This window comes from Corvus moneduloides, chromosome Z (assembly GCF_009650955.1).
Source record: "Corvus moneduloides isolate bCorMon1 chromosome Z, bCorMon1.pri, whole genome shotgun sequence".
Taxonomy (NCBI): Eukaryota; Metazoa; Chordata; class Aves; order Passeriformes; family Corvidae; genus Corvus; species Corvus moneduloides.
In genome coordinates this window covers 46,941,499-46,955,117 of record NC_045511.1, presented here as the reverse complement: position 1 = coordinate 46,955,117, position 13,619 = coordinate 46,941,499, and the positions used below count along the sequence as shown (strand labels likewise).

At 37.9% G+C, this 13,619-nt stretch overlaps 1 protein-coding gene across 5 annotated transcripts in view; it reads left to right on the top strand.

Annotated features, from left to right (window-relative positions):
* The window catches only part of GRAMD2B (GRAM domain containing 2B), a 48,992-nt gene extending 35,685 nt beyond the window's left edge, over positions 1–13,307 (top strand). For 4 of the 5 annotated variants that reach the window (XM_032095611.1, XM_032095613.1, XM_032095615.1 and 1 more), the window contains 9 exons: positions 2,903–2,998; positions 3,698–3,769; positions 3,891–3,971; positions 4,629–4,740; positions 6,389–6,511; positions 6,705–6,792; positions 7,313–7,414; positions 8,964–9,057; positions 12,038–13,307. In XM_032095611.1, coding sequence (XP_031951502.1) covers positions 2,903–2,998; positions 3,698–3,769; positions 3,891–3,971; positions 4,629–4,740; positions 6,389–6,511; positions 6,705–6,792; positions 7,313–7,414; positions 8,964–9,057; positions 12,038–12,079 — 810 coding nt within the window. In that variant the 3' untranslated portion in view covers positions 12,080–13,307. The remainder of the gene's footprint in view (positions 1–2,902; positions 2,999–3,697; positions 3,770–3,890; positions 3,972–4,628; positions 4,741–6,388; positions 6,512–6,704; positions 6,793–7,312; positions 7,415–8,963; positions 9,058–12,037) is intronic. The other variant, XM_032095612.1, reaches the window with a different exon arrangement.
* The last annotated feature ends 312 nt before the right edge of the window (positions 13,308–13,619 follow it).

Below are 13,619 nucleotides of genomic sequence, written 5' to 3'. Positions count from 1 at the left end.
GTATGCAGATCAGAAATGAGATGTGAGCTGCTGGGAATATCATAAATTAGTCTTTTTTGGTGATCCACCTAAAGCTTAGCACCCCTATGGTGAATGATACACATACAGAAAAATCACAGACTTTGCAAAAAGATTTGGATCTGTTGATTTGGAGCTTTTGAAGTGCACTTTGTTTACATAAACTCTGCTTTGTTTTTGACCTCTTTTGGGAAAACAGATGGATTTGCTTCAAGGATTTCTTTGGCTTCTTTCTTTCAGGTACATCCTTGAACAAGGTTCCTGGTTAGGTTCAGTGAATTGAATGCTGAAATCAGTTTAGGGGTTGAGATTATCTCATATCTCTGCAGTCAGCTGTTTTGATGGAGTGCCATCTGTTTTTAAAGGGCTTTTTATGAGGTGTAATAGGTTTAAACAATGCTTAAAATGATTAACAGCATGTTGTCCATGGCGACTTTATGGGTTATTATATTTCACCACTTGGCCCAAGATGGTTGGTGATTTCTAGTTAATGGATTCTATTAGTCATAGACAGTGCATTAATGTGGATGGTGTATATGTTGGTGAAAGCTGTGTGACACAAAAGAAAAAAACAACTGGTTGAATACTGTCATTCAATATTAGTAACAGCAATCTTGGCAATTATTAATATTGAAGCTGCTGTACTAGCCATCTTCTCCAGTCACCATGAACAAATGTAACTACTTCAAACTGTGGAACAGCTTTCTAATGCCAACTAGGCTAAATGTATACAAGAATATGGTAGAACTTTACTGAGTAGAAAAATATGGAAAAAAAGATGCAGAGTGATGATGACGTAGTACTAGGAAATTATCTTTGTCAAAATGGTTATAAATGCAGGAGTATATACATACACATAAGTGTATGCTGAAAAGTGAAAACATTTTACAAAATAGGGTAGAATAAACACTGTTTGTAAATGTGATTATAGCAATATTGCAAATTATTTGGTTCTGGGTCTTATTTTCAAAAAACATTGTGGGGAGCATTAAGAGTGAAGGGGATAGTGCTTATCATTTATTTACAGCTTTGTTCAGCTTTTAGGAATACCATCAAGAAAAAAGCTGGAAAATCAGGGCTACGGCAAAAAATTATGTAGTGGGAGGAGAAGGAGGAAATCAAGCTGGACAGAAAGAGGAACATTCTTAGCAGTCATTCTTAGCACTGACAAAGCTTCCAAAGCTTCTATTGCTTAGAACTTGTAAAACAATTTAAGCTTAAGGATAAAGTGTTTTATTGAGTGAAACAGCAGATCTACACATTCCAGTAAATTTTTGACGAGAATTCTACCTGCAGATATTTTTTTACTGAAAGCTTTCATGCAGTGAACAGCTATGCAATTCAGGAGTTTTGAGTATGCAGTAAAGACACTGTGTACATTCGAAAATAAAAGATTGCTCCTAGAGGATTGAATAGGCATTGAAAGACATCACTTTCTTTCCAGGTGGCACGAATTTGGCTATATATTTTGGCCTTGGGTCTTTCTTGGATTTAGACATTATTTTACCCTTTTAAATTTCTTTCGAAGTTGCCTGCAGGTAAACCTTTTATTCTGAAATAATTAATATTCCAGATAGAAGTAGTTGTGATCAAATAGTGATTCCACCCTTTCAATCTAATGCTGTGGGAACAGAGCAATAAGCAAGTGCTGAATCCCACTGAAGGATAGTTTAGTTTTGATTACATTCATGTTATTCATCAAAACTACACACAGTAGAATGCCACTAGCGTCTCTGATTTAAAGTTCTTTGAGGTGAATTGTGAACTGAACCAACTAGAAAAATTGGAACCAACTAGAAAAAGCTGCTTTTTTGTAGCTTGTAGCAGGATTTCTGTTCAAACAGTATTTGGCAGACTTGCAACCAGACTGTTCTACACAAAGATTTTTTTTTTTTTTTTTACCTGGAACAATTTTTCATTTAATGATTTCGTGTTACTGTTCTGAACAAAAGTTAACAAGAAACTACACAGAGTAAGTTCATTCTCCTCCAATGACATGTTTTAATTCAGATTGCTAACTGAACAGTTTATGGCTACTTTCAAACTTGCTTCCAAATTTCTCAGGTAGTTGCGACAGCCTATGCCAAAGGTATTTTTAACAGGATCTGTTTCTTAATCATGTATATCCAGGATTATTATATTTGCCTAATTCGCTAAACCTCTAGGCTTTTCAACTGACTGTCTACAACCAGGGTTTTTTTCCTTTGTAACATGGGGTTTACAGGAAGAGCCCATGCAGAGTATCTGAAGTGAAATACTCTGAAACTTAGCAGATGTTAAGCTAATGGGGTTGGATGTAAACACAAAGCAGGAAGGAAAATTGAGAACTTTTCAATGCAAATGTAGACTGTCTGGTTGGCACACACGGGAATCAGTTGAAGTCAGCAGGTATGTCAGTATTGAGTCTTTCAACATTGCTGAAGGACGAGCTGTTTACTCACCTGCTTGTTGCAGATCTGTAAGTGGTGAGAAGACTTTTATGTTCATGATTCCAAAAGCTTGTCTTGTTTGATGTGTTCTGAAATATTTGGTTTCTAAACAAAGAAGCATAACTGTAAGATTGGTTTGTTTTGCTGATCTACACTGCATTAAGAATGTCGTCTTGTGAGAGCCAGGAGGGATCAGGAAAGGAGGACACAAACAAAAGCCTGGATTAGCTTTTTATAAAAGCAGAAGTAAAAGTAGTTAGGTATGGTTTCAGATTATTACAATTTCTTATGTCACATGAAATAATGGTGATCAGAAATGTAGTGGAGACATCTTTAAAAGGTGAGTGTTGAAGGTCTGGCTTATCCCAGTAGGTGGGCTGGCCCCTCAGGAGAGAGCGTGATGCAGATTTGTACATGAGTACTGGGATTTGAACGCTACGTTGATCTTGTTTCAGATTAGTATACCTGTGCTGTCAGTGACACTTCTGAAGAAAACCAAAACTGCCCTTCTTGTGCCAAATGCTCTGATCATAGCAACAGTGACAGATAGGGTAAGTACTGGTAGAGGACAATGGTACTTCTGTGAGAAAATAAAAAACAGAATCTGTTTGCCACCTGCTCTCTGTAGTCTTTCATTCCGTTTTCCAAAATTTCATAGCACCAGGGGCACTGAAAAAGCTGGGTCACGAGGTGCATGCACAGAGGGTTACCTGCTTTGTTGGCATCTCTGTCAGTGTTCTTCCATTTGCTTGTATCTCTTACCTGACCAGTCATACCTTAGACACACAAAAACCTATTGCTTACAGTGATACTCAGGAATAGTAATTGCATCAATCAATAGGAAATGTGATTATCCTATGAGCAGCTTCAGAAACAACCCATTTTCATTGCATGAGTATTTTGTGGGTGCAGGAGACTGTACATAAGAGCAAGTTTGAGGTTTTGTTTGTTTGGGTTTTTTTTCAAGGGGTCGGTAAAACATAGCATGAAAAGTATTTTTAAAAGAAAGAGCAGATCTGGATTATGCTCTTGTTCCTGCATCAGAACACAGTAACTTTTGTGCCTATTCTGTGTTTGTGTGATTAACCTCAAGTTGTAGGCTTAGAAGGACTGCAGGTTTTTCCTGCCATACTAAAGTTCTTGAAAATAGTTACTTGATCAGCAAAACCACCTGTCAGTTTTATTTAGATAAAAGGAAGCTTGTGCTGTATGTCTTTTTGTCAAACAGTTGTGGAACTTTTGTTTTCTAGTACATGTTTGTCTCACTACTCTCCAGAGATACCACCTACAAGCTATTAAAATCTATCTGTAGACATCTTGAGGTAAGTACTAGAGGCAGTGAAGATGGTATGTAGCTTTGTGTTCATTATTGCTGCTATCCTGCTGTGAAATGCTAGGTACTTTCTGCTTGTGTTCCTTGTTAACAGTGGTGATTTTTTTCAGGATGCGAGCATGGGCAACAGTCCAAATCCCTCTTCTGCAGAAAACAGCTTCAGGGCTGATCGCCCTAGAACTCTGCCCCTGGTAAATGTTTTAGAAGTTTGTTGTTTTGTTGCATGGCATCTTTCATTGCAAGTGCTATTTCTAATGCTTGAAGAAAGGAAACTGAAGGAAATCATGACATCTGTTTCTAAAATTTCCATGAGTTTTTAACACTAGAAAACAGTAGGAATAATTGGCATAATTATCTGGTGACATACAGTTTATATACGTGCATACGCTTTGGATTTATTCAAGGTCTGTATGTTCTTCAGGTCTCTGTCTAGCAGCCAGGTTTCACTGTACTGACGTAAAGTTGCTTTGTCCTCTGCCATGAGCAGTTTTGGAAGTGTTTCTAGTAGCAAACCTTCCTCTGTAAGCCAGTTCACTCATCTGAAAGAGCTGTGCAGCCACATGTGATGACCAGAGTCTAAGTCTATTAGTGCTTGTCCTGGATTCATAATTTGTCTGACTTAACAGTCTTTCTTACAGACAAGGCAGGGGATGACGCTTGAATTCTGGTGATCTTATGGAGCTTATTTTTTAACTTCATCTCAACATCTTGATATCAGAGATTGGTCCTGGTTGAACAGTTCTAATGCTTTGATATTTGGTTCAGATTCTAGACGAAGGTCAGAGGAAATTAGATTGTTTAGATTTAGAACAGGGCTGAGCCTTTTTGTGATTCATTCTCCCCATCAGGATTTCAATGAAGATTATTCTGATCTGGATGGAATAGTGCAGCAGCGAAGACAAGAGATGGAAGAGTCCAGCAGCACAGGCTCACAGACACCAGAGCTGGAATGCTTCCAAGGTGAGTGGGATCATGGAGCCCCAAGGGAAAGAAAAGGGACTAGTTTCATTTTGCTTCTGTATCCCCTTCTGATGCGGAATCTAGATTCTCCACCGTCCTGGAGAAGTACGTGGATTTTGAGGTCTTCCTCAAGGCCCCAGTACCTACATATCTGTTACTATATCCTTCTGCAGTCCAGATTCAGGCAATGACTTGGTCATCAGCAGATCTAAATTGTCGCTACTGGTTCCAGTTGCCTAGTTGTGCGAGGAGAGATAGAATGTAGGAGCTGTTCGTGCTTTGAAACACAAAGGAGAACAAACAATCAAAACCTATTCTAAAGTAGTTCAAGTCACTGTGTAACTTCTGATCTATACAAATAACATTCTGTACCATGGTGGCTTTTGGTCATCAAGAAGATTATTTTTGACATGCATCTTTATGGAGGTTTTTTAAGCACTCATTTTATATTTGCAGCTGTTAAGACACTTGAAGATACTGTCCAAAGTTGTTCTTTCTTTACAATGCTGTTTGTAATCTATTGTCTCAAGTTCTTCACCTAATTAGCAGCTATTCTGATTGAAACTCACTACATATAACTTCATGAGTACAGGAATACTTGTTTTATGTAGCTCATGCTGAATGTTATTATGAAAACTTAGACTATTCTGTTGTGCAAGTCATATATATTAAGATATTAATATGTTGTTATGCTGTTAGTACTCTGGGTTCCATCTTGACTATAATTTGTATAAGAAACTGTTGAAAGAAACTGTCTTTTTTTATAGCCGTTTTCTGTCATGCTGTTTTTGATTAACTCTCCTTTTTGCTCTGTGTCTTCTTGTGTTCAGCAGGATGATTTGGGGCTATTTTCTTTCATTGGTATTTGATATTTACTGTGCTTCTATCTTTAATTGTGGTGCCATAGCATGCCACAGAAGTGCTTCTGAATAATGATTTAACTTGCTGTCTTACTTTCTGATGGTTTGTAACTACTTCAAACCATTCTATTTTATTTTTCCACAAATGAAAACCAATATCCAGGTAAAGAACCATTCTAGGAAAAGGAATTAAAGGCAGGGGTGAAGGGTAGCACATCTATCACTAATGGTTGTTTCTTGTGCATCATTAGAGCAAGTCCAGGGTAAGCAAGTAGAGCATAAAACTGAATGTGATTAGATTTTTCTGTCCCTTTCCTTTCAAGATTCCATTGGCATTTTTAAAGAAAGTCAGGAAAGGGAGTTGTAATGTCCTTTTTAAAGTAACAATGCACTATCTCCATTTGATGTTGCTGTTAAAGTAATTTGGAATCATTACTCCAGCAAACTCAGGCCTTTTGAGAGACAACTTTTGTGACTTTAATCTTCTGCCTGGAAATTCAATAGTAGCCTTCAACATCTTCATGGGTTGCCATCTTTCAAAAGCTCTGGAAATATAAATGCAACATACATCTTCTTTCAATCCAGGTGCTTCTTTTTATTTTGTGTTGATGTGGAATTAGTATGTAAACTGTTTCAAGGATACTAAACCAACTGCTGCTTTTTACCCAAAAGTACAGAAATGCACCTTTTGAAATTCTCCTCTTAGTCTATTTCTTGACAAACATAAGCTATCAACAATTTCCTTTGACTTCATATTTCAACTTTATTAAAAATCTTTCTTTTGATAGATTATCATGTTGTTGAAACAGAGACTCACTTGAAAGTTTCCAAGCCTGAGGCCAAGTCTGTTCGTTCAGATGCACATAGTAAATGTGGGCCTGATGGAAAAGCTCGAAACAGTCCTCGAAATGGTAAGAAACCAAGGGCAGATCTTCAGCTGGAATAACTTGAGATACATTTGCATAATTATGTCAGTTCACATAATTTGGGAGATCTTTTTCTTGTTTATCCCTCTGTTTGCATTATCTGTTACGTAGTTCAAAACACTGTTTATATTCTGTGGTCTGCTCTGGTCAAAGTAAGAGTTGGTTCTTTCCCTTGCAGGCCATTCTGAAGCCTTCAGGTTCCTCCACAGAGTGAAGTCCCAGAAGCTCTTCACTCTGAGCCATGTACTTGTGTTTTATGCAGTTCTGTAAGTTTGCAATAACAAGATTGTCAAAAACTAGGGGTTTCTTATGTTTATGTGATCAATATAATGTAAGCATGATTGATATAATCTAAGCTTTACTTGGAAAAAGGAAATTATTGGGAATTGCGGCCTTTACACTCTCCAGAAATGTGTATATACATACATACATATATATGTATATGTATGTACATATATGTATATAAGCCTGTTAGGGCAGGTTTACTTAACAGGCCATTTACTTTTAAAAACTAAAGGTCTTTTGATTGAGAAAATGTTAAAAGCGTTTAAATACTTGCACGTTCCTTTTGCATGTCACTTAGCAAACACATACTCAAGTCTGAGATTTTCATAACTGAAATTTCATAATCTGAATGCCACTGATGGTATTCCTGAAATGTTTCTAAGAATGATGCCTTTATTATTGAACATGTACAAGTAACAATGTAAATGGATTTTAACAATAAATTTGTCAGGTATTGCTAAAGTTTCCTTAAGTGATATACTTTATTCTTCTCTCTTACAGTGTTTGTGTTTTAATACTTTCTACGTTCTACATGAGATATAAAATCAGTGTCCTGGAGGAACGCCTTATGTCCATGACAGCCTTTGATTCACATATTAAAGAGTAAGATAAACCCTGTAAAATGTTGGAGACTTAAAATCTTTTTCTGGAGTAATGATTCCATGAAAAAGGCTTAACTTCTGGCTTCAGTCTTAGTGTAACTTGATTAGTATGTAATTAGAAACATACTTCATACTCTGAGCTAATACATCTGTCTTGCTTATATAAAGCTTTGTGTTGTCTATATACCATTTAGAAATTGATATCCTGTCTTTGTAATATAAAAAACCCCACACCACAAAACCAAACCAAAACAAAATCCAAACACAGCAAGGGACAGGTGTCTCTCTATTTGAAGAGGAAATAGGGAAAGGGACCATAGTTACATAAATAATTCTTTTCTGTAGCTAGAGTCATGGCTGTCAGCTGCCTCTGTAGTTAGTTTTTTTGTTTCTTTGGATGTTGTTTTTTTGTCTCCACATTGCACAGATAGAAAATATGCAAACGTTAAATGGAGAGGCAGTGCCGAGGTATGTATATTTTCCACAGTAGTTTGCCTCTATAAGTTGTATTGGCTCCCTGCACTTGTCTTAGGAGGGAAGGAAGTTAAACTGGATACTGCTGAGAATATTAATCAGTTTATTGAGCATTAGATTTTGCATTAACTCTTCTCCCCTTCTTAGAATAGATTTTTTCCTGTGCTGCACTGAAAAATATGGCTTCAAAAGTCATTTGTAAACTCAGTGCAAAACCTGCAGCCACATGCAGCATGAGTGGAAATGCTGACAGCTGGAGAAGCACCACATGAAAAAGGGAGGGGAAAAATAAAATTCAAGACAGAGCTGACTTGGGCATGGTGGAACTGTTTGCAAAGTGGTTCAAATTCAGCAAGCTCTTACATAAGTGTGCTTTTTCATTCAGCTTTCTTTGATTACCCATCCATGACAGAGCAGGTCACTCTGACATTGCACTTGTGGTCATATCAAACAATGACTGTGCTGTTTATGATACAACTTGTCTCAGCTGTCATCTGTGGAAAGCAGTAGGACTTATATGCATGTGTCAGAATACAGAGCTAGGTTCTTCATAAAAAAGGGATGGTAAGGAAATGGTGCTCTATCTATGCAGACTTGCATTTATCTTTTACCAGAAATGGAAGAAGTGGGGTAAACCTGCTTTCACATAGTAGGCAATGTCAAAAGCCTTTTTCTCACTTCTGGCATATTTTTATTAGTGGGATGCTGTGTCCCTCTTCAGAAACACTAACACAAGAAAGTCCTGTTTCTGTTGCTCTGAGCCCAAATAGTACAAGATACAGGAAGGAAGACCTAATGTGCACTTCTGCAGCATCTAGGGCTTGGGCTTTCTGATTTCTTCCAAGTCACAGGATGTGGAACTTACGGAACTTTTCAGCGGAAATAGCTATAAATCCAAACTTTTGGAGAAAGAGATCACGTTAAAAATGTAGTCAAGAAGTGACTTAACACTTTTTTTTCTGTAAACAAGTACAGGTTACAATTTTGCCACTCTGTTGCCATGTACATGTGTATCCAGTTCTGTTTTCCTGTTCTTTTGAGTCTGTCACACTTATTTTTTTCATTCTATTTGACAGACATCAAGTGCACCAAGATTTGGGATCTCATCTGCAAATTAATGCTGATGCCGTTTGTGATGAGTTAACTGCTAATCTTAGAAAACTGGAAAAGGTAACATCTATGATATAATGCAAATGCTGATAGACCAGTCAGGTTCTTGCTTTGTTCCTATGATCTTTCACTTGAAAAGTGTCGAGTTACCCTCAGATGTGGTACCAAAAGGTGGCATGTTTTCCTAGGCAAAGGACTAATTTTTGGACTACAAATTAACCCAAGTACAAACACCGGTATGTGTAAAAGTTTTGCTTTGAACTGAGGCTTATAACCAGGAAAAGTAACCCTGAAGCAGACACTTCAGGGGTGATTATTGCATTATGTAAGGATCTCAACCTTTTTTTTTTTTCTTTCTTTTAATCCATCTGGGCTAAGGATTTTGAACTTAACTGTTCTTGGTATTTGATGAATTTGGTGTTTACTTTCATATGTAGTCAGCTTCTTCACAAAAAGTGGCTGGAATCTGCCTGTTTTACTTCAGTAACATAAATGCTGCTGTACCAGTTGTGTAATTTGCTATACCTGACCCTTGATTTTTACCATTCTCTGATTGCAAAGCTTAAATGTATTTGGTGGCTTAAATTGGAAACTATGCAAAATGATTGGGTGTGCAGACCTTACTTCCTTATTTGGTGTTTTTCCCCTTTTTAAAATACTTTACCAGAGGCTCCACCACTCTCATGGCTGGGGCTCACCTGTGCCCTGCGATGGGTCCGCTGGATGCTGCTGGAATGGCTGTGTCCAGCACAAGGCAGCCCCTGGTCCTGGCCACAGCTGCTGCCCCTGCACACCTTGCCCCACCTGCCCCCAAACCTTGACAAATGCACCCAGTACAGGTTGGTGAAATGTGTGTTGGAAACACGTACACAGGCCAAGCATGACAACAGCACTAGTGAAACAAAAGTTACTTGAATTCCTATGTGCTTAAGTCACATGGGATATTTTTGCCTCTCTTTCTAAACTGAGTCTGTGCCAAGGTCTTTCAACACCTTTTTTCCCCCCAAACCAAGTTTCTCAAATAGCATAAAGCTAAGAGTATATAATATCACTGTTTACACGTGTGGCATAGGTTTTAGAAATACTGCCAAATTTCTTCTCCTAAAAAAAGGTTTCTTTCCCCACATCTTCACCCCTCTTGGCTATGGAAATCTAGAGTAATGCTGGCTTAACCCCTCTGTATTTTCTGGATAATAGTGTGAATACAAGGGGGAAATGCTTACCAGATGGTTACCAGATACAATCTTCAGCCAAATTAGGTCATTTTAGAGGTTACTGCTTTCTGGCTGTCTGGGACAGGCTGGCAAGATGGTTCATGGGAGACCTCATTTCAGTGGGAAGCCAGCCAGCCAGCCCTTTGCAGCAAGGCTAGGCACTGTCCCACTCCCTTATATAGTCTCTGCTTGGAGACAGTAATAGACAGCTAGATGGGTAGATCATTCAGCTGTTCCCAGAGAGGTGACCTTCTATCCTGAATTAGAGTCTTAAGTGGTGTGCTTTCTTCGTTTAGTGTCTATAGGATTGGAGCTTTAAAGACTTAACTTTATCTGACAAGCATTCAAGCAATGAAGTGCTGTGTGTACAAGCTAAATCAGTAGTGCGTGTAGCTGCACATTGCCACATCCTGTTCGAATCTAGATGAGCAGTGCCTAGAAATCTAACAGCTTTTTGTTCTCTGAGCAAAGTTACTGCAGTTGCTTGACAGTTTCATACGCCTTAGTGAAAAGTGCTGGTAACTGGCTGCAGCAGCAAAGGTAGCATAAAAGTTCTGGTATAACTTGTCATCTCTCCCCTTACTTCCCCTGTGACCACAGCACTGTAAATGGGAGCACTGAGATAATCTAGATTAAAAACTGTAAATTATTCTGCAGTTAAAAAATGTTTAGTGCACAAATATGTTGCAATGATTTTTTCAGTGTGACCTTGTGATTTTTACAAGTTTTCCTTCATACTTGGAGCCAAGGAACTACCATGGTTTAGCAAAATTCTGCTAATTTGGCTTTTAATTGTATTTAGCAGCTTGTTAAAATGCACCATGTCTATCAAAGGATAAAGCATTAAATTGTGTGAGGGAAAATGTGGCCTAATATTACTTGTTCCCTTACACTAACTTAGCAGGCTAAAAGGAAATTCCTGTGTTAAGTGACTCTCATAAAATTAGCTCCTTCTTACTGTTTCCCTTTCCTCAAAATGCCCCTCTTGAGAAAGGTGTGCATCTGGGATAGAAATCATGAGGTAGGACTTAAAAGTGGTATCCTTGAACAGGAAGTGCAGTGGCTTCTCAAATTAAAGCCTAAAAGTAACTGTGACTAAACCTGTAACCAGGGCTGGCAAGTTACTAAGATGCTGAGGTATTGAGAACGTGTGTCTGGGGATGTGACCCACTATACTGCGTTACTCTAAATTTTAAGGACAAGGAGACAAAAACTGGATATATAGGCTGTGTAAAAATAGGCTGTTCAAATTATTCTCAAGGATGCAACTGGCTGACATTGCTTTCATTGTAACTAAAGGAAGGTAATCCACAATCAATTCACTAAATCTGGTAAATGGGACATGTCTGCTGATGGTTAGAAGACTATTTTGCTGTGCATACATCATGGCTGAAGCTGTTACAAAACTATTTGAGTTATCCTTTTTAGCGATAGAGCTGTGGAAGTTTGAGGCTTTTACTGGATTTTGATCAAGGTGAAAATAATTCAGTTTCTTGTCCCATTCCTTTTGCTCCAGTTTTTTATTTCTGTCTTATTTTCTTACTACTAATGGAGGAGACAGTCTATAGGAGAAAATTTCAGGGGCTACTCATCATTTTAAACTTAGATGTCCTGCTGGTTGATTGTCTAGGTGTTCCATTTGATGGACTTGATGATTACACTTATTATAAGGGAAGCATTTGACAGGAATACCATTGGTATGAAGAAGTGTGACAGAATTAACATGCACACAGAGTATATTGAAGAGTATGCCTTGATTTTATTTTTTATTTAAAATGCAGTGTAACACTTCTTGCCTCCCAACTCTTTCCCTCTCTTTTTCTAAGATACAGAACAACTTACAAAAACTACTTGAAGATGGTGAATGAAACATCAATGTTCTTGGACTGCTTCAGACCTCATTCTTCTGTCTTGACAAACCATTCCAAAGGAGCTCTGCTGGACAGAGTTCAAGCTTCTTTATTTTCAGTCCAAGCCAAGTTTAAACTACTGTAAAGTTCATGTCATCATGCAAAAAAGTCAGTTTATTCCTCAGCATGTATCTATATGTTTTGAAAACATATGTGGTTTGATCTACATGTATCTATATGTTTTAAAAATGTGGGGATTTTTCTTTCTCTATTGTGTGTGAATTAATGGATTTTATAGCTTGCTCGATTCTAGATTTGCTTACACCAGTGCAAACCTGGTGCATATCCTTTTACCTCAAGATTTACTTTATGCCTATTGTCATACAAATGTAAATGTGAAGAATGTCTGTCATGATTCATGTACTGAAGTGTTGTGTGAATGAGCAGGTATCTGTTTTAGCTATGGTTATGGATTGGTGCTGTGCTCTTCATTTTTACTTCTCTGCACCCTGACATCCCAAAGATCAGAAAACAGACACCTCTGTGTTTGGGTATGCAATCATGAATGCTTGAGGTCTGCTCAGGTCTCCAGTGCTGTAAAAAGGCTCAATTCCACTTTCTGTGACACTGTTGTCACCACTGAGGGTAAGGTCTGTTTCTACTGGGCGTTCAGGTTTCATTGAAGTCAAGCCTGAAATCTCTATGGACTTGCCAACTTACAATCAAGTTGCTTAGGAATAGCAATATGGGTGTGACACACCTGCACAACTTAGAAAAACTGCTTGTTTTCTGTCCACTCATGTGGTCTCTGTCCTTTAAGTTAATCAATGTGAAGACCTCAGTGAGCTTTCCTTGGCGTTGTGTGGGGTTTTGGTTGGCTGAGCAAGTGCAATTTGTAGTCCAGTTAATGGAAATCTAGTCTTGGTATGTGACTCCAGGGATTGGGTATTTCCACATAATGAGAACTGGCAAATTAATGGTGCAGCAATACAGTCAGTAGAGTGAATGAAAAAGTGGACACCTGCTTTGTAATATCACATACTGTTTTTTTCCAGAGTGCCTAAGATGGGGATTTTTAGCTTTCTGATTCACCAAGCAGGCTCATTAGTTTTTAAAAAGCAATATTAGAATAATAACAACTAGTATCTGTAAAGTAACAGTATTGTTTATAATATGCTATGCATTTTATAACCATTTCTATGAAATGTACCTACTTTGTTTAAATAAACTTTTTTAAAACAAGAGACTCAATACTATAATTTGGATTAACTCAAGTCCATCTCTCAGTTTTGATCAAATATGATATTCATGAGGCTTATACCTCACAGTACAAAGTTTGTGCAAAACCTATCACCCAACACAAGAGGTTGGGAACTGCATCCTGCTGCAGTCCTTCCTCTTACTTGGTTGTGTGTGACTTCTTCCCAGACCTCAAGGACAACAGTACAAGCAAATTTGGCCCCCAGAGTTTTGAGGACATGTTAATAGTTTTCTCAAGTTCCCCAAGTTTCTCAAGTTTCCTCCTTGGAGGATATTGGAGGAGTATTAGAATGTTGAG